Source organism: Mchenga conophoros, linkage group LG12 (genome assembly GCF_057382185.1).
Source record: "Mchenga conophoros isolate Kocher_MC1m ecotype Shallow Benthic linkage group LG12, M_conophoros_male_GT1.1, whole genome shotgun sequence".
Lineage (NCBI taxonomy): Eukaryota > Metazoa > Chordata > Actinopteri > Cichliformes > Cichlidae > Mchenga > Mchenga conophoros.
This window is the reverse complement of record NC_140537.1, coordinates 10407890-10434014: the sequence shown is the minus strand read 5'-3', so window position 1 is coordinate 10434014 and position 26125 is coordinate 10407890. Positions and strand designations below refer to the sequence as shown.

The 26125-nt window shown below is 39.9% G+C and overlaps 1 protein-coding gene across 1 annotated transcript in view; it reads left to right on the top strand.

The window, feature by feature from the left end:
- The window catches only part of LOC146562154 (multiple epidermal growth factor-like domains protein 9), a 41509-nt gene extending 16174 nt beyond the window's left edge, over positions 1-25335 (top strand). The window contains exons 3-6 of the mRNA XM_085293662.1: positions 9997-10136; positions 15102-15251; positions 22481-22750; positions 22947-25335. Of these exons, the coding sequence (XP_085149788.1) occupies positions 9997-10136; positions 15102-15251; positions 22481-22750; positions 22947-23458 (1072 nt within the window). The 3' untranslated portion in view covers positions 23459-25335. The remainder of the gene's footprint in view (positions 1-9996; positions 10137-15101; positions 15252-22480; positions 22751-22946) is intronic.
- The last annotated feature ends 790 nt before the right edge of the window (positions 25336-26125 follow it).

Genomic DNA, 26125 nt, shown 5'->3' with positions numbered 1-26125 from the left:
TCCTGTGTTGTTGGCATAATGTGATATTTAGAAGGTTGGAAACTAACAATGCTGCTTCCTAAAATGTCTGTGTACAGTTTTTAGCTAATAGCTTTTTTGGGAATTGCATTGTTGGTGCAAAACTGTCTGTCAAACTGTTATTTTTGGCATTTTTCATAGATTCAGCTTGTGAAGTGATAACATATTGTGTTTTTGTGACAAGTTGCTAGTAATTAAGTTCCCTTTAATTGGGTCTTTGCTCAGTTATTTTTCAAGTGCAGATACAGCACTGTTTCATCCCCTAGGTTAGCTGCCTTTTTTATGATTGAATGATTTATAGGTCAGTGTTGTGTCTTAACTAACACAAAATATTCCTCTGAAAATATACTGCACCCAAAAACATGTGGAAAAAAAAGAAACTGCAAACGACCTTGAAAGACCCACAGAAATCCTGTAGAACTATTGCTCTAGAGCACTTTTTAAAAGGTCTAGAAAGTCTGGCACGGTTGTCGAGAGCCTGATAGGCTTTAATGGCAGCATTTAGTTATAACACAGTTGTAGTTTCCTAAATCCAAGCGAGCAACTAAGTCTGAGCTTTGCTGTGTGAAGCAGCATTATGTAACTGCCGGACAGCCTGTAGCCCACAGCAAGTGCTCAACGCTGTGCTCTTCTGTGAGCCTCTGTTGGGGCATTTGCCGGGGTGGAAGTAGAAGATTTTTGTTGGTTGTGCTGTCATGCTGCATACACATGCTGAGTGTTTTTAAGAATGTCCCCTGCATTTCTGAGTCACTGTTTTTGTTTGCTGGTGCATTTATCTGTTTGGCTAGCCAAATATAGATGACACGACATCTCAGGCAGATGCTTAAAAGCGCCTATTTTCAGTTCTCTAAAACTTCAATTTAAATGCCAGAATTCCACATTTGTTCCTTAGAATTGAAAAGCAAGACCTTCTTTCTAGAATATCTACTTCATTTCGTTTTTCTGCACAGAGGCAGAAACCACTTTATGGAAGGTCAGTTTTTTCTTGTATAGCCTCTAAGAGAAAATAAAGCATGCCCAAGCCCTGCTCAATGAATATCTGCCACTATCCTCAAACTCAGAGTCACATGTGATCAAACTAATGAATTTATAAATTGACAGCAGTAGCTTATGTCAGGAAGAGGAAGTCGGGTTGGATAAAAAGAGGCCAAAGTGCCTTCCAGTACTTTGCATTTGGACTGTTCTTTACCCTGAGATGACATTAGTTGTTCTCAGTGTGAAATGATCATCTGTGTTCTTTAACTAAGTTGCAGTGGGCACACAAAATGGGGAAACGGAAATCTTTCAGCACAAGCAAACTTTTTAGTGCCTTGGGTTGTAGATTAACTCACCATTCAACAGAACTGCTGATAATGATGTGACCTCTGCTCACAGGAGGAGTGTTAAGTGTGGTGAATGCTCAATATAAAGACATTAAGCCACAGTTTGGGAAAATAAAAGATGACAAATGAATGAAAACTATATAACAAAACTAAGGGCTGGGTAAGATTGTAAAAACAAACAAACAAACAAACAAAGCAAAAAAAAAACAACAACAACGAAAAAACCCCCAAACTTTGCCTCACTGGAGAACAAAACTATGAAAAGTAGTTTCTGTTACACGTGAATTGTACTTCTACATCAAATCTATGCCGTAAATTATGTCACGAGTTACGCCACTGGACGTGCACCTCCCTAGAAATGCAATTCCACGCCAGGAGGAATGCCAGCCAGTTGAATGGCATTGAAGGTTCTGGTGTAGGGAGTAAAGGAGTTTCTGGTTACTATGTAAGTTAGAAGGTGGATTTCCTGCAGAAGTCTAAACCTTTAGAAATGCCATTTAAAGATTTGCATAATCACACAGGTTTCCAGATGGTTACTCCAATGAGACTCAGTCACAGCCTCAGTACCACATGGACGCTCCTGTCAGGCATCATAGCATAGCAGCTAAAATGAATAGGAACATGGCTCAATACATGAGTGGGTCACAGAAAGGAATAGGCAGGAATACAAGAGGAGCAAAACACCAGCTACTGGTAGACAGAGCAGTCGTCCCACGACTGCAAGAGCAGACTGACCAGTCTGTACTGCTTGGATTGATTACAAGAATGCTTATGACTAGATGCCCCTCACCTGGATCCTGGAATGCCTAGAATTGTACAAGATCAACAGGACCCTTAGAACCTTTATCAGGCACTTAGCAGGGATGTGGCATACCACACTAGAGGCCAATTTCAAGCCCATAGCACAAGTCACCATTAATTGCGGGATCTATCAAGGAGATGCTCTGTCCCCACTGCCCCCCAGGCCTATGCCTGAACCCCCTCAGTGAGATCATCGACAAAACTGGCTACGGATACCAACTACGGAACGGAGCAATTGTCAGACACCTCCTGTACATGGATGACATCAAGTTGTATGCCAAGAGTGAACAAGACATCCGTTCACTGATCCACACCACCAGGATATACAGCTATGACATTGGAATGTCATTTGGATTGGAGAAGTGTAGTCAGATGGCAACAAAGAGAGGGAAGGTAGTCAGAACTGAGGGGATCGAACTACCAGAAAGTAACATTGTAGACCTCAAGGACAGCTACAAATACCTGTTTGATTGGGTAACCAATCAAAGTTTTCTTATTAAAGACAGGATAGCTTGATAGGCAGAGGAGCTAAAATGACAGGAACCTGTTGTCCTGCACTAAGACTAGGGATGGGTACCGATATCCAGCGCCATTATGGCACCGGTTCTGACATAAACGGTGGTAACCAGACCGAAAAGCAGCGCACATTTCGGTGCTTTATTTCGGTGCTTTTCTTTCCCCTGAGATGTCATACACTTTGGATTCTAGCCAATCATTTTAACTTTCCAAGAATAGTAAGCGGGCCCAGGCACGTACGTTCTTTTAGAGCAGAGCTACAGATTAAAAATGCCCAAGGCGAAGCGGTCAAAAGTCTGGCTGTACTTCACAGCAAAAGATGCAAACTCAGCAGCCTGCAACAAGTGCTTTAAGGTGATACTGCGCAAAGTAGGTAACACCTCGAATCTGATGAAACACCTGGCGACGCATAGCGTTTTTTTAAAAGCCGAGAAATGCACCGTATTTGATAGCTTGCTGCAAGATCTCACACCGAGCACATCTACTGCGGGTGTGATGCCTGTTATCGGACCCGGAGTTAGCAACATCCCCCATTAACCCGAAGAGGAGAGTCCTGGCCCTAGCCCTGCCAGTGTAGCACCAGTTCCAACCAAAGGAGGTATATTGTATCAACAGAAAAAGCTAATGATTAACATTCTGTAGAAAAAAGAGACTGCTAAAAATAAAAACATAAGAGGTTTTTGGACAAAGTTTGTTCTCCATTCTTTAAGCACCGGTTCGAGCACCGTTTAAGCACCGGCACCATTTCAAAAGTACCGGTTTGGCACCGGTATCGGATAAAACCTAAACAATACCCATCCCTAACTAAGACCCACTACAAGATGGGATTATTCTATAGTAACATAGGTGGTTGCCTTCAGTAGTTTAGTAGAATAGTGCTTACTTAAGAAAGTATTTCCTTATTTTTATTTTTACTGGAAATCTACAGCTGTGAAGAAGTAATGAGGATGATGTGCATCTTGTTTCAGGGAAGTGTTCTGCTTTTTAAACCTTTGTGACGTTCATGTGAATTGATTTATCACTTCCCTAAATACCATTGCACACTGAATACTCCACCCTCCTGCTCTCTGCTCTCTTATGGCAGTGGCAGTTATTTTGACCCATGAATAAACCAAACCTAAATATGGAGCAGAATAGGTCCTCTTTAGTGTTAATAGGACCATGTTAATTTCAGTTTGAGCCTGACTGATCAGTTAAACAATATTTTCAGCTGATATTATTACCTTATCAGTTATTAGCTAGGTAGTCTAGCAAATACAAATGTGTTTCACAGGTATTTCGGTATGCATTTCACTATTCACCAATAGTGAAATTTTGGACTTATACTAGTTTAAATAATAACTGTTTAGCTAGATTTCCTTCCCCTTTTGAACACAAAGAAATAAAGGAAATAACTGTTTTAAGCACTGTACGGTACTGGATAGCAGTCTGTGCTTTGCTGTGTGAGAATGAGGAACTTGTCAAACCTGTTTATGTTAATATTAACTAAATAACTCACCAGCAGCTGTTGTATGCGGACATATAAATATGTGATCATTACTGACCCTGTCCTAGGACACTAAGCTTCTCTATTACCCACTCTAATAGAATTCTCTCAGGGCTGGCGACTGTTTAAAGCCGAGTGACATTTGTAACTCTGTCCTTGCTCAGTCTTCTTAACAACCTTAATGAGATTCCCCTCTTTTGCTCTCTCATGATCTTGCATTCTGTGTGTCTGCAAATCATGTGATGTAAAGTGGACACACACTGTTACCCAGTTTGTTGGGTTAGGTCAGGCCAGTCTTTGACAAAAGAGCTTTAATATCATCTTGCATCTGTCAGAACACAAGAGTCAGTAGTGTATGTGGGTCAGATCCTGTGGGCAATGTCTATAAGGATTTTTTTTTTTTTTTTTTTTTTTTTACCATTACTGTGTCAAAAAGCACCACAGTCTGTAATGAAATATTGATTTTGGCTACAGATGTTTCTGTGTCTATGTCAGGTCACTGGAGGCATTTTTGCTGTTCATCTAGCATTACTCTGCACCGATTGTGATATTTCAGTGGCGAACAGTATTATTAGAAATGACGCAGAAAATGCAAAAGTCTTTTTCCGGACTACATTTATTCAGTGTTTTATATCAGGTAGCTTAAAGGCTTAAAGGTAATGCACATTGAAAGTTTTGGTTAAAATGTCTTTAAAGAATCCTTTAGCTAATTTAATTAGGTACACAAATAATGTTTTCCTATAATGGTATTACCATTTGAGAGATGAATTTCATTGCAACCATAGTATTCTTCACATATTGCAGTTTTAAGCTGGCTCAGTCCAATGGGTATTCAATTTTCTTTACACATTTTTAGATTTAAACTTAGCAAAAGTGACTGTAGCTAGTAAATTAAAAATGGTGGCCTTTGAGGCAGCTGCTTTTTCTGTGTTTGAGAGCATGCCTAACTTTACATGGTGACCTTGATAAGTAGCAGGGGAAAAGCCTAGGTTGTCAGCATGAAATTTGAGAGAGTTCAGCAGCAGGCTTTACTGGAGGAGAGAAGAACTCCCTTTGCACTTTGCTGACCTGTTGAATGCACAAAAAGGTGTATAAAATATTTAAGGAAAACCCTGAAAAGCAGAATATTGCGTCTGTAAAGTCAGTAGTTAGGCACAGGATAGTTTCTGAGTGTAATCCCCCCTCATAAGGGCAGCTGCTAGTCCCTGCTACCCGGCAGCTCTACTGCAGGTTGTTTGAGTGCCAATAAGAAAACACATGCAACAGCAGGTTTGCGTGCCTGTGTTGACCTGTCTGTTAGCTAGACAGAAAGCTTAGGAGTGCTGACTTCCAATCGAGACCTCAGGGCACTGCAGAAGATGACTGGGGTGAGAAACCATTAGAGATTCCCAAAAAAGGAACCCTGCAATCATTAAAGCTGTTCTGCTCCCCCTGTGTAGATCCTGCTGATTCAATGATCTTAGCACAGACTAAACTAAATACTGAGTGAGTTTGGGCTTGTAAGGAGAGGAGCTGCTATACAATTGGAGAATGTAAATTGGCTTTGGTTTGAGGTAGATAGAGTGCTAAAATTGAATTAAGTGCTAAATAAACGATGGTTAAATATGACTTGTAGTCTAGATGACTTTGCCAAGTGCTAGAAAAATGTGAGCATGTTACATTAAAAAAAGAGAACCTTTTCTTCCCCCTTGTTTTTGTTTTGTTTTCATGATCGTGGGAAGTGAACGTAAAACCAGACGTGCTAAGCCCTGCTATAACATGGAATATTTGGACACGTTCATACAGATGAAAGGCTAAGACGGCAAAGGGAGATCTGGCTCTGCTTTTGGTTAACACACCCTTTGAGCATTTCACTGCTCAACCAGAAAAGCAACTAAACCTGCTTAGTGTACTTCCTTGTTTATTTTTACTGAACCTTGTGGCTAACTGAACTGTCAACGTCCCCGTTACAGAGAGGACATTTGGCCTGATCCAACACAGGAGCAGCCAATGGGGCAGCGCTGGCGTGGCAGCAGCAGCAGAATGGGGTTAAGCTTTGTCGCTTATGTTATACTGACCTACTTAACACACAGATCTGACGCAGAGCAGCTTGGCCAGCACGGGGCCATGAAACTACATCAAAACAATAACAAACCCCCTCCTTCTGGCCACAGAAGACAAAGAGAGGGTCTTCATAATCTCACAAGCAGGACCACTGAGACGCAACGTAAACATTTAAAGCCTAGTTCAAACCTATGAGTTCCTATAGATTAGATGAAGCTACAGTAGACAAACAGACGGGCTGCATCGCTGTGCAATACCACGTCAATGTAAAGTCATTAGTAAAGCTGCATTAAGATAAGATAACTCTTCAGAATAACCACTTCAGAAAGATTGTGATCAAAATATAGACCACAGTGTAGAATTCTGTGTTAACTGTAACCAAAATGTTGACACTTGTTTTATCCTGTTATCCTAACACATTTTCACCATTAATCACCAGACGATTGTTATATGAATTAGAAAGCTCTTGCTAGGAATCATTGGAAACATAGTTGCAACAGTAGGAGTATAGAATGAGCCACAGTAATACAGATCAGATCAAATCTGCTGTCCTCTGTATGTTACACCATGCAAAGTGTTTGAGGTTAAATCAGAATTTATGTGACAGTTCTGACAGTGTAAGGGGCATTGCATAATGGTGGCCTTTATCAGTCAAAAGAGGGAAATACAAGAATAAACTTTGCAAGAAGAAGCTTTCTGATTATAAATCAGTCACTGGTGACATATTTATTTGCCTCTGACAGGATCCAGGATGTTTAACATCAGTCAGGCCAGGACTACCATATTAACTGAGAAGTCCCAGCACTAAAGCAAGGAGGAGGAAGTGTGTTGAAATGAGCTGAATATGTGAAGGTAGCAGGGATATGACATTTATGAACAGCAGCACTGAGAGTCTGCCAAAACACTGGCTGATGGCAAGACTCCCAGTTTGTAGCAGAGGATTATTTTGGTGTGATCATGATCCAAAAGTAATGATTTGAATCCAGCAGAACTCTTTTGGGCAGAGCATTTCCTATATACTAAAATGTGGGCACAATCAAAGTTTTTAGCACCCAAGAGAACCCTCCAGGAATGTATTTAAATTTAATTATTTCTTTTAAATGGGCAGAAATAACAGCAGAACGAATCAACCTCTGGTAGAACCCATCTAGGGGGAAGGCTGGGTTTTATTTTATCCACATGTTTTATAAACCGATTTTCAGGGACTATAGGCTATTACCTTTCAATTGAAGTATTATATTTTGGCATTACAGTTTGTCTGTTGAAAGCTTTATTTAAATTTCCAGCCAAGTTAAAACTCTTTATAAAGGCCTGGAGGTTTTCAGACCTGTTGTAGTTATTCCACAAAAGATCCCCAAAGGAAAAACGCCGAATTAGAGGTATTTTAAAAGGAGAGACAAAGCAACACAGGGCCTGTTGGATTTGCAGGCTGCACCTAAGACAGCACAGCTCTTAGTAAATGAGTCTTTATTTAGAGCTCCACACAGAGGAAGGATCACTAGAAACTGATGACAGATTGCATTGCATTGCCACAGGTCAGTGTGTGACTGACTGCCAGGCAGCTGGAGCAGAAACATGTCGGTGTTTTAAAGGAAAAATGCATCATGTTAGTTTAGCTGATTTTCCAGCTGATGTCCCTTGTAGTATTTATTACTGTACAGATGGCTATTTATTATAGCATACTTAAAAAATGTTTTAGTGTTCATTTCAGGCAGCTGCATGCTGTATAGTGTTTTTTGTTTGACATCTTTCTTTTATTTTTTCCTCTTAGAGAAATACACATGTATAATTAGCCAAAGGTGAAAGGTTGTATTTTATACAAGGAAAAGTAAGGAATCAAAGCCAGTGGACCATCTGGCCTTACTGGGATGCTGCACATTTGATCAAAAGTCAGCTTTCAAGTACACTCAACCGCAGATCCTGATGCAGAGTGAATGTTAGAGTTGAATGATAGAACATTACAAGTTGTTTTCTTCTCAATAAAATATGGAAGTTTCAGCACATTTAAAAACAAAACTCTAGCTCCTACCCCCCTAACTTTACAAGCAGTTTTCATATTACCTGCTTCTCACAAACAGAAGGTGTAAACATGGGGTATTCTTAAGATGACCATATTAGGCGTATCCTCGCTCTCTGACCACATGCTGATTTTGCCAAAATAGAATCTCGATTACAAACACACATCGCTGACTCATCAGGAAAGTTGCAAGCTAAAAGTTTGACCAAACTAACAGATAAAGACAGACAAATAATATTGCCCCAATAATTTGTGTTTTAGTTTAGTTAGTTTTCCAGGTTCACAAAATTCATGTTGAATCAGTTTTCAAAAGTCTAGTTTCTATAAGCCCCACACACTCGTTTATAATCACTTAAAGAAAAAAAAAAAAGAACTTTTTTTTGTTTAGAATGGCAATGAACGTAATCTAATCTAACACAAATAATTTGGCTATTGTAAAAACAAATCCCTTTACATTTTCTGTCATTTTTTGATGAGCAAAGTATCTTTCTGTTTAGTAATAAATGGCAATTTTAAATAAATCTGTTTTTTTGTATCGTGTTTTTATTTTTTCCTTTGGCAGCTGGACATTATATCTTTCACTTGCTTGTATTAGGGTCATGATGTATCACGCTGATACTTTTTGTTAGTGCCTGATGTTTGTGTGTGTGTTGTAGCCAGAGGATCGAGGACTGTTGATCTCCCAGCCTCGTCTTCAACAGTGCCCACGCCTCACTAAGCATCGCTATGGGCCTCTTCATTTGCATTAAGTGCAGTTGTTTTAACAAAGCCTTGTTTGTATGAAGACCCACGCACACATTCATGGAAAGTGCTTCGAGTCACTTGTGATTTGCTTCAATTGTTTTGAAGTCATTGTCCCAAGATTACATTTTTGAGTCCATTGTCTGGGTTTAAGAGCTGATCGGGCTCGATTTAGCATTGTTCTCTTCCAAGGAATTTACCTCCAGTGAGCGGTGGATGAGAGAGAAAAACAAAATCTCTTCTTGACACTCACACTGTATTAATGAGCATTTGCTATTTTTAAACATAGCATAATGAGAGCAAAGGTCTGATCTATGAAAGACACATTATCATGTGAAATAACTCAGTTGCGAGTGTGTTATGGCTGAAGAACTCAGATGTAATTGGATTTAAGTTTGCTGGAGGATTCTTGGAGATGTTTTATACAATGAGATTTTCTCAGCTGAAAGCAATCATTCTCAGTTATGTAAAGAAAATGTGGCCAATAAAAGCCTTGATTCTCGATGCTCTGACGTTTCATAACCTGACAGACAAAGATCACAGTATTCTTTAAAACATCTCAAATGTCTGCTGTTAATATTTTTAAACATAAGAGCTGCTTAAGAGTTGCTTGTTTTCAGCATTCAAGAAATAGAACCGTGAACCTTGATTTATGCTACCTTTGTATGTAATAAATATACATTTGCACAATGTGTATTTTTCATCAAAGGTAACCACTCTCAAAAAAGTGCATGCTGGGAGGTCCACTAATAAGCTACCTTTGTTTGTAATCCGGCTTTATATGCTACTCAGCAGCACCACATAGCTTTGTCCAGTATATAATTACTTTACATGATTTCTTACCACATTTGCCACTAATAAATCACCTCATGTAATTAATCAAGGCGTGGAGGGAAACCTTTTGTTAAAACCAAACACACAGACACACACACACACACACACAGAGTACCTCATTGACATGCTGCCATGGTGTTATGGTCCACTGAAATGCTTTCTGCGACTGTATTTGATCCACTGGGTATTGATTTTTGTCTTCTGTTCTGCCCCCACAGTTCAGGGACATGTGTGTGCAAATCAGGAGTGTATGGACCGAAGTGTGATGACTGCTACCCGGGTTTCTTCGACTTCAGTAGCACTGGCTGTCGGCCTTGCCAGTGTAACAACCACACCAACTACTGCCATCCGCAGTCCGGTGAGTCAGCTGAGGACAAACGCTGCAGTTCAATGATCTCATTTTCATTGTCACTAAAACCTAACCTAACCTATTTTGTTTTGTAATTTTTCATTATTCAGGATTGTCTGAGTCAGCTGTGAAGAGCCACAGTAGCTTAGTTAGTGAAAGCATCTGCCTTGTAAACAGAAAATCCTGCAAATCCGCACAATCTGATTCCAAAATAAGAGCTTTTGTTTAGACAAACTGACTCCAATAAATATTATTTGGAAGCACTTTCCTTTTTGAAGTAATTTGTTATCAGAGACTGATTTTTATTTTTTTTTTATCATTTTTCTCAATAAATAAAGTCCAAGAAAACAATCAGCTTCATTTTAGAGGACAACTTTTACTCTCTGCTTTTTATCCTACTTCATTTTACATGGAAACTTCACTTAAAATTATAATCATCATAAAAACAAAATATATTTTTTTTATGATACCAGTACTGACTACTACTAATAATGACAACAGATAACCTGTATTTGTAAATGGAACTGATATTTATGTATATAAATCTTGTGATGGTTTAACCCCAAATTCATGACATCACTCGTTGGTTTTTGGCTGTCAGAGTGGATTTTCAGAGCCAGTAGTAAACTGTGTTGGAGCAATGTTATTGCTAGCAACTACAATTTCACTCAATAAAGGCGCAGACTTCTTTGGCGGTCTGTAGCATACACCAGCTTGTGTTATTTGTCAGATGATTCAATTGAAACGCTCCAAAAGGCAGCGAACAAGTCCAGCTCAGAGACTCCAGGTAATAGAGTTGAAGCTTAAACACTGATCAGCTACACCTACTAGTTGTAGGGTCAAAGTGTCCTTGAGCAAGGCGAAGACAAGCAAATCCCAAAGTTGACTGTCAGTCAATTTCAGTTGGATGCTTTTGCATTGGGCTTTTTCTTGAGAACCCTGACATGGACAACACCAATCTGTTAGAGCTTGGAATGAAAGAAGCAGCGTTTTCAACATGCACTGTTTTGTTCATTGGCATTGCATAAGAAAAGCAGTGCAAATTGTCCAGTCTTTGCTGATTAAATACTCAAAACTCTTTAAATTCAAATGTTGGATTTGTCCAGGTTACAGTAACACCTTGATCGCATACCCAGAGAACAGTCTAATGCCGAGTTTAATTAATCTTTGGCAGCACAAAACTCCCCCACTTTACTTCCTTGAAGTAAATATTTGCTGTAGTCTGTGGTCTCAGCAACCCGAGAAGCAAGTTAAACACTAGGGTGCAATTCCAGTTCGGTTTGTGTTCTTGAGAGTTTGCACCTTCTTCAAATGTAAAGGAGGATTGCTGCTCGCTTCCCAGCAGTCAGGCCTTGAGACTTAGAAATCACTGGCTAGTGACAACCCCGAAAAGGAGGAACTGCACAGGGGGCAGTGTGTGTGGGTGGGGCATGTGTGTAGCAGTTTTAGACGGCATATGTCTTTGCATTATAATGCAGGCGCAGATGGAGCTCTTTAGCCTTCACTTGGGCTCAGTGTTCATAGTGCTATGGATTGCCATAGCTCAGGTTTGACAGCTCCCTTTAAAGAGAGATTGTGGCTTCTCCCTAAGGCTGCTCACACAGGAACTCCTTGCACAAATGCAAATTAGGCAGTATCCCAAACACTGTCTCATAAACACATTATTTTCAACCTTAAAAGTATCTAATGCAGGGATAAGTAAACAAGATGATGTTTCACTAGAATCTCTCTCTCTGAACCTTAAAACATACATTCAAATTTCATAATACTTTAACATATTAAATTCTGCTTATAAATTGGTGTCTCTGAACTGAAAACAAGCTGTCGTTGCATTTAGATATTCACTTTTCTGTCTTCTTCTTTAAACAGTAATTTAATCTCTGTGTGGTGATGGCTGAAATCCTGGTTACACAACGATATGGCATAAGCCTGTAGGCAGACTGAGTCACATCTACATAACCTTTGTCAGAGCTCATAGAGGCAAAACAGTTCAAACAAACATCGAAGCTCAACTCCAAACAGCACAATAGTGGTGATTGCCGTCACAGATATTTACAAGAATAACAATGCCTTTAATCTGGGATTCTTTTTCTTAAATAAAGCACTGAAGCAAAGAGTATGTTTTGAAAATTCTTTAAATTTAAAAAAGGTGAAAAATATGCAGTTATGCTAAAGTGAGAATTAGCATGGACATCTCCTTGAATGCAACAACCCACATTAAGTATTTCCAACAAGTGTTTTAAAGCCTGCTTTATATGTTTTCAGTAAAATTTAAATGTTATCTGTAGATAAACATTAAATGAAAATAAAGGTACGAAGGAGAGTAAAGTTGAAAGACAGAGCATGTTGTAGTGAAGAGGTAAATACAACATGCAAATGAACTGGTATTTATGCAGTCCTTCCCTGGTCTCACTGAACATTCAAAACAACTGCACTTTCTTTATGTAGTCTAAAAACTGTATTAATCCCACATCCACACCTATCAGTCATATCTGTCCTAATCATATCTGTCGACATGACTGATCTATTTATATATAAATAAATAAAACTTGTTTCTTGGTTGGTGTGTTAAAGGTGCAGTTGCACAGCCTTTGTAACATTATTAACATTTTTGCAGAGTGCAAAAATATTTTTTGTTTTTTTAAATCATCTACTTCTGAAATGCTTCCTATTTGGGAAAGAAAGTTCTATAGGTGAGCAATAAAGCTGTACCCACCTTTTCAGGCATAGCATCCTGGATTTTATTTAGCTGCCTAAAAGAGACTTGCAGGTATTACAAGGCTGGAAAGTGTCAGGTGTCGCTGTGTGCAGGCAGGAGTAGTGGACCCAAAGTGCAGACTCACGGCAGGCAAAAGTGTATTTCAAAACTCAGCTTTTAATGCTGGATGGCAAAACGTAACAAAAATCCAAATGAACTTACATAAGCAGGCAGCCAGAACACACAGCATAAATGAGGGTAGATCACAACACGGACACAGAGAAACACAGGGCTTAAATACACAGAGGGAGCAATCAGGGAATGGGTAACAGGAGGGAAACACAGCTGGGGCAAATCAGGCCTAACGAGACAAGGGGAAGCGAAACCAGATACATTAACATCAGACATGGACCTTCAAAATAAAACAGGAAACATAACACAGACTGAACTAAAGACACAGACTCACACGCAGGCACTACAACAGAGGGAACAGAGACGTGGGACCAGGACAGACACAGACACTGACTGGACATGGGGATATCACAGACAGGGGAGACAGCAACTAAGGATGCACAGAGACATAAACCATAAAAGAGAACTCTAACAAAGAAACCCAAGATTAGAAATGATAAATAATATAATAAATTCAAAACCCTGGGTCAACGACCCAGGCATCCTAAAAGAAAGACTAAAACAAGTTCCCCAGTACCTGTATTTTCTACCGGTGTCCTGTTAACCCTGGCATCTATTAGACTGATTTGGATATATTGCAAGCCTAATAAATATAATGCGATTACATTAAAGCAATTGGTCAATCCAGGATTGGTATGTTGTAACAGGCCAGGATGTTACCTTGGAGTTCAATATAACCTCGACATACTTCATCCTGAAGTGAGCTGTGGTTTTTATTGAATGATTAAGTATATATAGTAACATGAAAGTTAAAAATCCATTCCTGTTAACATGCTCAAAGCATTCTAAAAGTATTTCTCTTTGGCCCACCTGGCTGCCTGCATGTAGTGCAAGGTGATTGCTTTGCAATGTGCCAGATTATCTTAAACCTTAAACCAAATTCACCATTTCGCTATTACATTATATTACTTAAAACTCTAAATGGCAATAGGCTAGCCAGTGAGTTCCAATAGCCAGATCACATCCACTGTCTGTCTGTTTGGTAGCTCACAGTTCAGCGATATTAGCATGCTAGTTGGCGTTCAGCAATATTAGCTGCACATTTGGTGAAATTGCAACTGTTACCTTAAGCGGTCTCAGCATAGTTGTTGCTTTGTCCTCACAGCCATTTGATATGTTTTAGAATGTGGTTAAGTATGTCAACCCAAGGAAGCTCTAATAGATTATTTGGCTATTTCCTGATAGACATTAAATGAGGTTCCTGTAAGAGCGAATAATGGTTTGATGGTATGTTTAAAAAAATAGGAATCATGACTCTTACTCCTCACCCTGATGGTAAACAGTGAAAACTATTAAAAAATATGTATTTTTTTGTCTGACCACCAGTCCAGAATCCAAAGACATTTTACTGCTATGTATTAACAAAAACATCAAATACACTCTGCTTCAAGACTTTTTGCGTTGTTTTGCACTAGTAGTTGCTTGTTTATGAAAACCCAAATATAATAAAAGATTTTAGTATGGTTCTGTGTTAATTTTTTGTAATTAACATTTATTGAGATTAAAGAACTCTTTTTAAGGGATACCTGGCCAAGATGCCACCAGCAACTATCTCACAATTACAAAAATTATACAATAAAACACACGCCAAACACACACAAACAAATTAATTAATTAATTTAATATTCAATTAAAATTGAAACCATTTCATGTTTTGGAATTGGCCTGAAGGATTCTTAGTTTTGCTTTAAAGCACTTGATGAAATGAATTCTGTCATTTTCCAGTCATTCTGCACAAAAGCTCTTTTTGCCAAGTTCAGTTCATGCAAGTACAACAGAAAGCAACAAGTAACCTTGTGGACGGAGAAATTACCAGCATGTTGCATTGCAAACAGGGAACATATATAGGAAGGCACCAATCTGAGTATTGCTTTATATTTAAAACTGTATAAATGAGAGTTCCTCCGACTGAGAGTGTAACTCACATTTGTTGAGTGTCTTAAAAAGGTCTTAAAAAACTTTGCTTTAGATTTTTAAAATGTCGTCAGATTACATTGTTATATAACCAACTACTTTCGTTTTCTGTCATAAGCAGATCAAGAAAGAATAACAGCTAATCTTGTGACCTTTGTTCTACCTTTCAGGAGTGTGTCTGAACTGCGAGGGCAACACCCACGGATTGAACTGTGAGAACTGCAAGCCTGGTTTTTACCGCAGTCCTGGAGCTGCCCTGACCGAAGCCTGTGTGCCATGCCCCTGCTCTAACTCCACCTCCAATGGCACCTGTCACACTGGTGAGCACTTGTTCACATGTCAGGCATTTAGCGCTCATCCAATGGCTTGTTGCAGTGATTAAGCAGATCTGGCCTCCTGGCTTTATACTCCATTAATCCTGGGATTTATGACATAAAAACCTGACAGTGATGATGTCTTGGAAAGCATTTTCCACCTTCAAGCTGTTATTGCTGAAAATAACTCGGAATGACATCATGGTGTCTACTGTTGGCTGGTTATACAAACTAAAAAGTGAAATGCAGTCAAAGGGAGATGTAATGAAAAGGAAAGAAGGTGACATCAGAGAAATTATGTAGATAAGCAACCAGCAGCCAAATGTTAGATAACCTAAAAAGCAAACTACATATAATACCACATATACTGCATACATACCTTGTGTTTGTTGGCAGATTTTGAATGGAGTGAAATTAAAATGAGCCTTTCAAGGTCTGGTCCTGTTCCTGGATCTGCCTATTCACAACACCGCATAAAATGTAAAGTATAAAGAGAATCCAGTGATTTGCAATCCACTGTACATTTGAAAGAAAACTATTATTTCAAAGGCAACATATTGAAACTGAGAAAGTTTATTCCAGATATAAACTCATTTTGAATATGATAACAGCAGCATGTTTCTCACTGTGCAGCCACTGCTTTGCACCCTGTAACTGTACCATTAAATACAGTGCTGCTTCACTGCTCAAAGATGAGTCACTCACATTGTCATTTTAGGATTCTTTCAGTCCTTTAAGATATTACATTAGCATGGCTTATTTTTCTGAAATTATAATGATTTCAAAAATTGCTGAACAGTTTGGAAACATACCATCTATGAAAAGTGATAATTCTCTCCCTATTGTTATCTGCTGCTTTTTTCTATATCCAGTCGTGTAATTAACTGATCTTATTATTTGTGTATATTTCACCAAGTGTATTGCAACATTTCTTGAATTTTACTGATATGTGTGTTAAAATGCAGTATTTTTTTAAATGCCAACATGGTTGCAAGTCACAACATTAGATATGTTCTTTTTGTATTATTTTTATTTATATGTGGGATTTAACTGACTTGCAAAAACAACTTTTTTGGAAATTGAGTATCAATTATTTCCTTTGCGCTTTTCTGATAACTTTTCAACTGTAAACCACAGTCTTTTCGACGTTTCCAGACAAAGATCAGCACTCTAGTTCCCACTTCTTTCACCTCAGGCTGCTGCTGCCCTACTTCCACAACCTCCTGGAGGTCTCTGTGGAGCTGACATCTGAGTTGAACTACAGTCTCTATAACATTCTCAGACTACCTCAATTCTTCCTTTAATTTCATCGCAAGGAAGTAGTTAAAAAAAAAAATGAAGATCAGCATCTGGTCAACAACAATGTTTGAAATGATAAAATGGTGTATCACATGTCCCATATCAATGTGCAATCACCTTCAATTTTCTTGAGTAAAAAAAATCAAAATTTAACATTTGGTGAGTGAGAAACACATAACATAAATAACATATATATGTAATAGAGAAAAAATCATGGACCAAAGATGAGCTTGGCATCAATATGTCAGTAAAGAAAGCCTTTCAATTGCTATTGTTTTGAAGTTTAAAAAACACACCTTTTCAAATTGTTGTAAATAGGTTTAATTGCGTGGGTTCTCTCCGGGTACTCTGGCTTCCTTCCACAGTCCAAAGACATGCAGTTAGTGGGAATAGGTTAACTGGAAACTCTAAATTGCCCATAGGTGCGAATGTGAGGGCAAAGTGTTGTTGGTGTCTATGTGTTAGCCCTGCAACTGGCGACCTGTACAGGGTGTAGCCTGCCTCTCGCCCTAAGACAGCTGGGATAGGCTCCATCCTATGAAAGAACATGCATAGATATACTTCCTTAGATATACTTAAGTTAAGAATCAGCTGAAACTAAAGCAAATGCAAGGCAGACCAGTTTGCATGTGATGAACCTGCAGAATACTGCAGTTTTGAAATGCAGTTATTTAATTTCAAATAAGATACTGTGCTGTCCACCAAACAAGGGAATTTGGCAGTTACCTTCAAATTGCCTGAACTTCATTCCAGGCGTTAAATAAAATATGACCAGGAACCTTGCTACATGTGCTGTGCAAGTGATGAGTCTCTCATGGTGTGAGTTTGTGTGCTTCAGACATCACAGCTCATCCTTGTTGAACTGCACCATAACCCTTTCTGCAAACTGCCTTTGGAGGTTTGCGTTCAGCATTGCATCACTGGCCTCGCTTTCTACTGCTTATTGTCTTCTATCACCTTGCCCTTCCCCCTTTTGGGGCACACAGCTTTGCTACATCTTGATATGCCCTCCACCACTATTGGTGGTGGCCTGCATGGCAACAGCCATGTATAGATGCACTTAGACTGGCGGATCAGGGTTGCCACTGCCAGGGGCCATAGCAGAGGTTACAAAATGTGGGAGGGAGGGGATGGGACATGAACCAGGCAGAGCGTAGCTGGGACGGCATGTTCACAGCTGGGCCATTTCAGCGCCACCCAGGCAGCAGCAGACTGGAGCAGGGGGATGGGCATCATCGTGTCCTCTATTTAGACAGCTTGAAATATGCTTGGGATGGTTCACAGGGTGAGGTGCTCTCATGTTAGTGGTGCACAGCTGTCGAGGATCTCACAGACTCAAGACTAGAACTGGAAAGAGATCAGCCTCCCTGTATAGGTTGCCCCGGCAACAGTGACAAGTGAGAAGATGCCACAATGCAGTATCATGGCTCCACTGTGAGGGGCAGATGCTTCCTAAATGTGCTGATGTGGCCTGTTGCAGTAAATGAATATCCTCTGTACTGACACTCGGAGAGGTGAAATGGAGCATTGCACCAGTTCAGAATGTGGGTCACACATATTAAATCATCCATGTATGATTGTGTCTTTACCCAGTGGTATAGAACAGTCAGGGTATTTCAGTTTATTCTAAGCTTCATCAGATATTTTGACTCATTTGTTTAAATCGTCTTGTGTTATATAATTGTGTATGTGGGACCTGCCTGCCTAACAGTACCACTCAAATGTGTGTATGTGTGTGCTGTTGGAAAGAGGAGTGCTTTGCACTTTTCGCTTGCAAAGCAGCTCCTGTTTCCTTTTGGTTGTATAACCCAGCAGGTGACTGCCTTTAAACCCCCAGCAGAGGTTAAATCAACCTTATCAGATGTGCCTTCCTTAGTTTTGCTGGAAATCAACACAGCCGTGTAACTACAGTAGATGGAGACCAACATCTAGGCCACTGGAAGGCAGCTATCTGTGCTTAAATCATTCAATGCCAACAGCTCTCCTGTGCTGACGACTGGAGAGGGAATGGTCTACTATGCTGCAGTGTCACACACATTATTTATACGAGTTCTCAACTTCTCATAGCCAAATTGTGTGCCTTCACCCCCTGCTCAATGACCCAGTTTTTGCTGTTCAGTTTTACACATCAAATCAAAGCTCGAACAGTAAGGTTTAGTAGCTCAGGTATCAGTGAGATTTATCCCACTGCAGAATCAGATTGCGTCAAAGAAATAAAAAGAACATTTAAGAACCAAACTGATGGTTCTTTTCTTTACTTATTTTCCACCACCAACATGTTGACACACACACTTTTCAACAAGTTTCAGAGCAGAACTTTGAGCAGTGCAGAACTAAGTTCTGTCAGAAGAAAATCAGTGGCTCCTAGTTTTGGAGCACACATTCTGTGGTTCTGTGCCAGAAACCAGTCTTTGTTATAAGAAAGTTGGAACCTGTTATTCTTTGGACAGCAACAGTGTTTTGATGAGAAGAGCAATCTGGGAACCAGTAAAATGGAACTGCAGGCTTGTCAGCTTGTGTTGAAAAGGGGAAAACAATGGGACCGTTTGCCATATTGTTCATGTTGCAAAAACTTTTTACCTATATTGGTGGAATATTCACTACTAACCTGTCTAACCCCTTTAGATTGAAGTAAATGTTTGCTATATGATGTGTTAAAAACTCCCCTCTACCAGGTAAATAACACAATCCTCCAATCCCCACCATCTTGATGTTGTGTTTTGTCTGTTGCACACGCATGTGTGTAAAAGTAATTTTGCAGGCTTGGTCAGTTACATCAGATACACAAAGAGAAGTTGAAAATGGGCCAAAAAAGACTCCAAGGTAATCACCTCAATGTTCTACTGTAGAAACATGTAGAAATAGAAATAGAAACACTACTATTCTGGAAGACTGCACATCCCTGTTGTCTGTTGAAGTTCAGGGCTGGGGTCAGCGTGCACTGGGCTTGAGCATCAGTCTCCGTTCTTGGCTAGCTTTACATTAGCACACATTAGCTTGTGCATATGCTCTCAAAGAGACAAAGCTTTGTTAGCAGCATAATGTATTGTGATACAATTCAGTCACTTAAATTAGTTTAATTATAACTTAGACCAGAGTTGTTCCAGAGTTGGACAAGCAGTGGCTGAGAAGGAGCAACGCTGCTCCTTAGTTTTTAATGGCGCCAATTAAGATGCCTCAGGATGACCACTGGTCTTACTATGAATTCTTCAGTGATAGTTACCTATGTTGTTCTCATATTCTCTTGGACTGACTGAAATAACTCTCTGACAGATTGTTGAAAGTTTGCAAATACTTGCTGTTTAATTTATAAATGCAAACAGATTGCCAACATGTTGTCATCAGTCTGTATGAGTCTCTCAATAAGCACAACTCGAGGGGATTCAAGTTCAATTTCAGACTGATTGCAGACTTGACTGATTTTTGTCTTATGGCAATTATGGCGGTTTTTACTGGCAGCGTTGTATTATGGGCAGAAATCTGTGCCATCAGAAACTGAATTTGAATTAGTCTAATTTGAAATTGAATTTATGGTTTGAAAATGTCACAGATTTCTGCCCATATTATATGCTTGATGTCATTTTGCAGCCAAAAAGATAACTGACATGAGATAACTTTTATTAATTAAAAAAGATACTGGAAAGGTTTGACTTTGACAATTTGTAGTTGACAAAAGGTAATAAATTGCAATACTAAGCATATCACTAAATGTTCAAAATCACAATACCACATTTTGAATGAATTATTGTGATAATTTTGTGTCATGGGGATGATTCCCACCTCTAAGTCATATGGCAAAAATCCTCCTACTGCAGACAGATTAACCCTTTAAAAGCAAAGGCTGGTTAGCCAAACACTGGAGCCCTTTGGGCAGTGTAACACATACTTAGCTTAAAATAATATTACTTGTAATTAAAATCTAAAACTGAATACTTATTACAAAATAAGAATTCTAATCATTTGGCAGATAAGAAATTTATCCAATTCAGACTTGATTTACTTGTTCAAATAAGGCGTTGATCATTTGGTTTGATTAATCATCAAGGCTGCCACCATGTTTACTTCAGAATCAGAATCGTGTTTATTGGCCATGTATATGTGCAGACACAATCAAGGAATTTGGTTCCGGTAGATGGTGACTCTCAAGCACAGCAATGTAAATCACACACACACACACACACACACACACACACACACACACACACACACACACACACACACACACACACACACGTGTCGATATATATACATTATACATGCATACACATACATACACAAAGCTGTGTAAACCAACTATAAATAACCAATCTAAACTTATATACATAGTATACAGGATGACAGAAATTAAATGAGGTGGAATGAATACTACAGAATGCACATAAAGTGCAGTTGCAGTCTGGCAGTGGGAGCAGTGCGACAGGTCAACCGTTTAGAAGGGAGATGGCAAGGGGAAAGAAACTGCTCCTATGTCAGATGGTCCTGGTCTGCAGGCTTCTGTGCCGTCTGCCAGAGGGCAGCAGGTCAAAAAGTATGTGTCCAGGGTGTGAGGGGTCTGTGATGATTTTCCCTGACCATTTTCTGGTTCTTGAGAGGTACAGGTCCTGGATGGAGGGCAGGGAGACGCCGATGATCCTTTCTGCTGCCCGTACAGTCCGCTGCAGTCTGCTCCTGTCCTGTTTAGTGGCTGCACCATACCAGACTGTGACTGCAGTGTAGAACTGGATTAGCAGCTCCTATGGAAGACTGTACTTCCCCAGTTGTCTCAGGAAGTACATCCTCTGCTGGGTCTTTTTGAGGATGGAGTTGATGTTGGTCTCCCACTTCATGTCCTGGGAGATGGTGGTACCCAGGAACTTGAAGATCTTCACTGTCGACACAGGGCTGTCTGATATGGTGAGGGGGAGCAGAGTTGAGGGATGTCTCCTGAAGTCCACTGTCATCTCTACAGTCTTAAGAGCGTTCAGCTCCAGGTTGTGCTGACTGCACCAGAGTACCTCAACTTCCTGCCGGTATGCAGACTCATCACCATCCTGAATGAGGCCAATGACGGTGGTGTCTTGGTGACACAACGCTGTTGAAGGGAGTGCACTTCAGTACTGCAGTCTCTGTTTGACGTGCCAGAAGATGTCATGTGACCAGTGGCTCAAGGCTAGGAGAAAGCTGACATTTGACATGCACTTGTTGCAGATGAACAGTGTTCATGTAAATTCTGGTTGAATACAAGCTATTACTGAGCTTTAAACAAATCACTGTTGTTGTTTTTTAACCCAGAATTAAAAAAAAAAAAAAACACTAAAAAAATGTAAAACCTTTTCAGAGTACTTCATAGTGGGCCTGGCTGAGGCATAAGCACTCTGTGTTTTCACTGAGTTGCACAGGACAAACAGGGAAAATCACACCCTCCTCTGGAGATATGACACAACATGGTTCTCTCACATCCATATACTGTCAGCTTGAGCCACCTAGTGGCCCGACAATAGCTGTTTCATTTCGGGCTGTATAATATAACACAAGATCATACATGTTCAGAGGGTTCTTCAGAAAACACAACATAATATTGCTAGTCATCATTACAGCTAGATTTTAGAACCTCTGCTTGTAATATATGTGACAGACTGATGGCAGGGTGCAAACTGCTTCTCACCCTGTGGCAGCTGGGATAAACTCCTGGTAAAGCAGAAGAAATAAGATGGATGTATGTTAATGATATAGCGATCAAAGTTGAGACTAAAGAATGTGTTTTGATGTGGGTTTTTTTTTTTTTATATGTGTTTAACATTCTTTTTGTCCCTGCAGTAAGTGTAATCTAGCAAATGCTCATATTTAACATGAGTAAACTTAAATCTCAAACAAAGCTCAGATCATGCTTGTGTACTTGAAAGTCATAAATAGCAGTGATCAGCAGCTGATGTGCAACTTCCTCTGTTCCTGTACAGATCAAAGTGGCTCTCCAGTATGTGACCAGTGCCTTCCCCAGTACAGCAAACCACACTGTGTTGAGTGCAGTGCTGGTTTCTACAAATCAGCTAGGATTTGTGTTCCATGTGACTGCAATGGAAATGCAGACCCTCTGGGCCCGCCCCAGCTCTGTCACCCTGACACTGGCCACTGCCTCCGCTGCATCAACGGCACTACTGGGACGCAGTGCCAGCTTTGTGCTCCCGGCTTCATAGGGGACAACCGCAAACTTAACTGCACCCATCCGAGTAAGTCCAAAACACACTGCTGGGTTGAAGATGATTACAAACGAGCATTATATAGAACTACAAACCATGCAAAGCTACTTAAGTGAAGGAATAAAAATAATGGGTTAAAATTTGGAAGAAAAGGTCTTCTGTAGTCTCAAATGTTTAAAAATAAAATCTGAAATGATTAAATACTTGAAATGCTTTTTCTCCTCAGCTCCCCGAATTATTCCCACACCAGAAGCTACAGCAAAGCACCCCACATCCTCCTCCACCACAATAACCACCAGCACTACTTTGATGTCTCCCAGAGCAAGAGGGATCCCAGCCTTCACATCAAGCAGCAACACCAGTACCACACTAAGCACCTCCTCCACCACCCAGGCTCTGCTGACCAGTCTAAGCAGCCCCACTGACAACACCACAGCTGCCCTGACAGAGGTCACCTGGACTCAGTTCAACGTCATCGTTCTGGCTGTCATCATCCTGGTGGTGCTGCTACTGCTGGGCTTTGTCGGAGGCGTGTACACCTACAGGGAGTACCAGAACCGCAAGCTCAACGCCCCCTTCTGGACCATTGAACTGAAAGAGGACAACATCAGCTTCAGCAGCTACCACGACAGCATCCCCAACGCTGACGTGTCAGGCCTGCTGGAGGATGAGGCTAATGAAGTAGCGCCCAATGGCCAGCTGGCACTCACCACGCAGGGAAACTGCTACAAAGCTTAGCTCTCCATCCATTTCCAAAGCAGTCACCTAGATTTACAGATGACATAAAGCTGCTGGAAAACACCAAATCCAAAGCTCCTTCATGTTTGACAGTTTGTCATTATACTGCTCATCTGCAGCATTTACAGCACCTGGCAACCTGATAGAGAGTTCAAAGTAAAGAGTTTCCACTTTTTCGTGCGATTTCGGGTGGAATGGGTGATCAGTGAAACGGGGTCCAAAGAAACCAGTTTAAGTCTTGCCTGCAGAGGGCACTGCTGGGGAGATTAATGAGGGCCGGTGAGAGGCTGGTGAAAGTATGCACCTGTTGGCTGAAACAATGGTTCTGGAACCAGTCAGAGGACTTCCAGGAGCTTAACATTTCAGATATTTTTAAAATGAATTTGTGACTGTTTAAGTTATAACTGAATCACTTGGTATGGTGATTTCAATCTGAGACGATGATTGTTATTTAATGAATTTGTATTCTGTTCTTATTTATTGGTTGGGAGAAATGCTGCACATGTATGCTGTGTTTATTCATGGTGTTTTATCTTATGTGCTGTCAAATGGTACTTTGAACTGGCTGATATGTTTTCATGTATAGTTGGTGTGTTTTGGAGAGAGAGGGAGAGAGAGTTGTAGAAGGAAACAAAGTCTGTTAGCACACGCGTCTTAGTGACCTCATCTTTTGTTCATAGCTTTCTCACTTTTGTTAAAGTGTGCCAGCTCACCTAAAACATCTAAGAGGAGTGTTTTGTTTAAAGAAACTGCAACTGGTATTTACAGACTGCTTTCTTCTGGCAGTATGGTGAGACAGTGACACATACTCGGATTGTGTAAAAGGCCATAATCTTATAATCTAATCTGCTCTTTGCTGCCTTCCTCAGCAAAAGTTGAACAAACCATTTCAATAAGTGCTTCTCATTCTTAGATAGGGTGAGTACTGTGACTCAGATGATAGAGAGTTTAAAAACATAAACAGTATTGTCTTGTTGATACTGTTGTGTAGTGAAACCAACCTGCAGATGTTTAAAAAAACCCACACACATCCTGTTCTCACCTACAATCAAATTGCATCATCTCAAGCAGTGAGTTGCTGTAATATTGATGCAATTTCCACCTGATCCCAGACAGGACCCCACGTTTTCTGTGTGAATATAGCTACCATTGGGTGGGTGTGCTTCTTTTTACCATGGTGAATGAGTAAAGCTAATTATGAAACCAACTCCTCAGGTACTGGCTCTTTCCCTAATGTGATCTCTGTAAATATTATTATTGTACAGATGAATGTGAATAGTAGCACTATTATTGTACAGGTAGAATACCATGTGGACACTGTCACTCAACAAGCTCCCAACCTTTCACTTCCCAGAGCGTGATGTGGCGGTCGACCTGCGGCTTTTTGTATTTTGATTTCTTATTCTCAGTTGACTTTGCCATACACGCAGCTACAGAACTCAAATGCACCCACAACTCATAACAAAGAATTTAAAAAAAAGAGCAGTGTAAATAATACCTCACAGTCAGAGCCCAACTCTCAAATAAAAACGGGTTTAACTGTTGTTTATGTCTGTTGCACATCTCTTTATCACATTTTAACAATTCCCTCCTGAGACATAAAAAAGACTTGTCTCAATTCATTTAAAAAGTACAGAAATATACTCACATGTTAGCTGTTTAAAATTTACACTGCAAGCAGGGTTTTTTAAGCCTTTTATTTTCCACTGTGCAAATTAAAAAAATTAAAACATTCAGTTTACATCCTGTACGCAACACACAAAAGTTTATATATGATAAAAGGGAATTGTTATCAAAAGGTATCCGGTGACATTCTGAAAAATGTAACATTATTCCTTTCCCTTGATTAAAAAAAAGTCAGTTTCTGTTCAGTTAATTTCAGTTATTTAAACTGCTACATTGCATAAACCAAAGTACGTGGGAAATTCCAAGAAAATATTCCAAGTTCTACTGGACAGCTGAGATTTCATATTGGCTCTGATGATGCAAAATCCTGTTTGTTAAGTTGAAGGTGATTGCAAGGAATCATTCCTTTCGAAGAATGCAAAACATTTACTGTTCACCGAAACAATCAAAGGAAGTCACAATTACAAAGATGAGTGAAGAGGAACTTGATTTACTCACAGATTGTTTCTAGGTAACTAATGCCCTAATTACTGCAGGCTGACTGCTGCTAACCAGTTGACATACTCTCTTAAATTCTTTTTCAAAGTCTTTTTCAACTGCAGGCTACTTAAAATTGCTTAACATTGCCAACTTACTCAGATCAGTAATCTACAACACTTCATTGATTGATATATTATCAGCTTCTGTTTTCATAGCACTCTGAATTTTTTGTCTATGTAAGCAACTAATGCTGCAGCAGCATTTATTTTATATAACATTATGAGAAATTTGTCGTAATGTCATGTGACATTGAATAATGTCACATGACATAGGGCACATGAATAATGGAGGACAGATTAAATGCCAGTATGACTACAAACTGCAAATAAATGAGAACGATAGGAGGTGCAGTGTAATAGACTGTGTGTCACTTGGGTGCTCTTAGAATCTCATCTCCGCTTTTCACAGATGATGTTGCAGGAATGGGAATCAGCACCAAGTCTTAGGCCGTGGTCCCTACCCTCAACTATGGTCACAAGCTTTCGGTAGTGACCGAAAGAA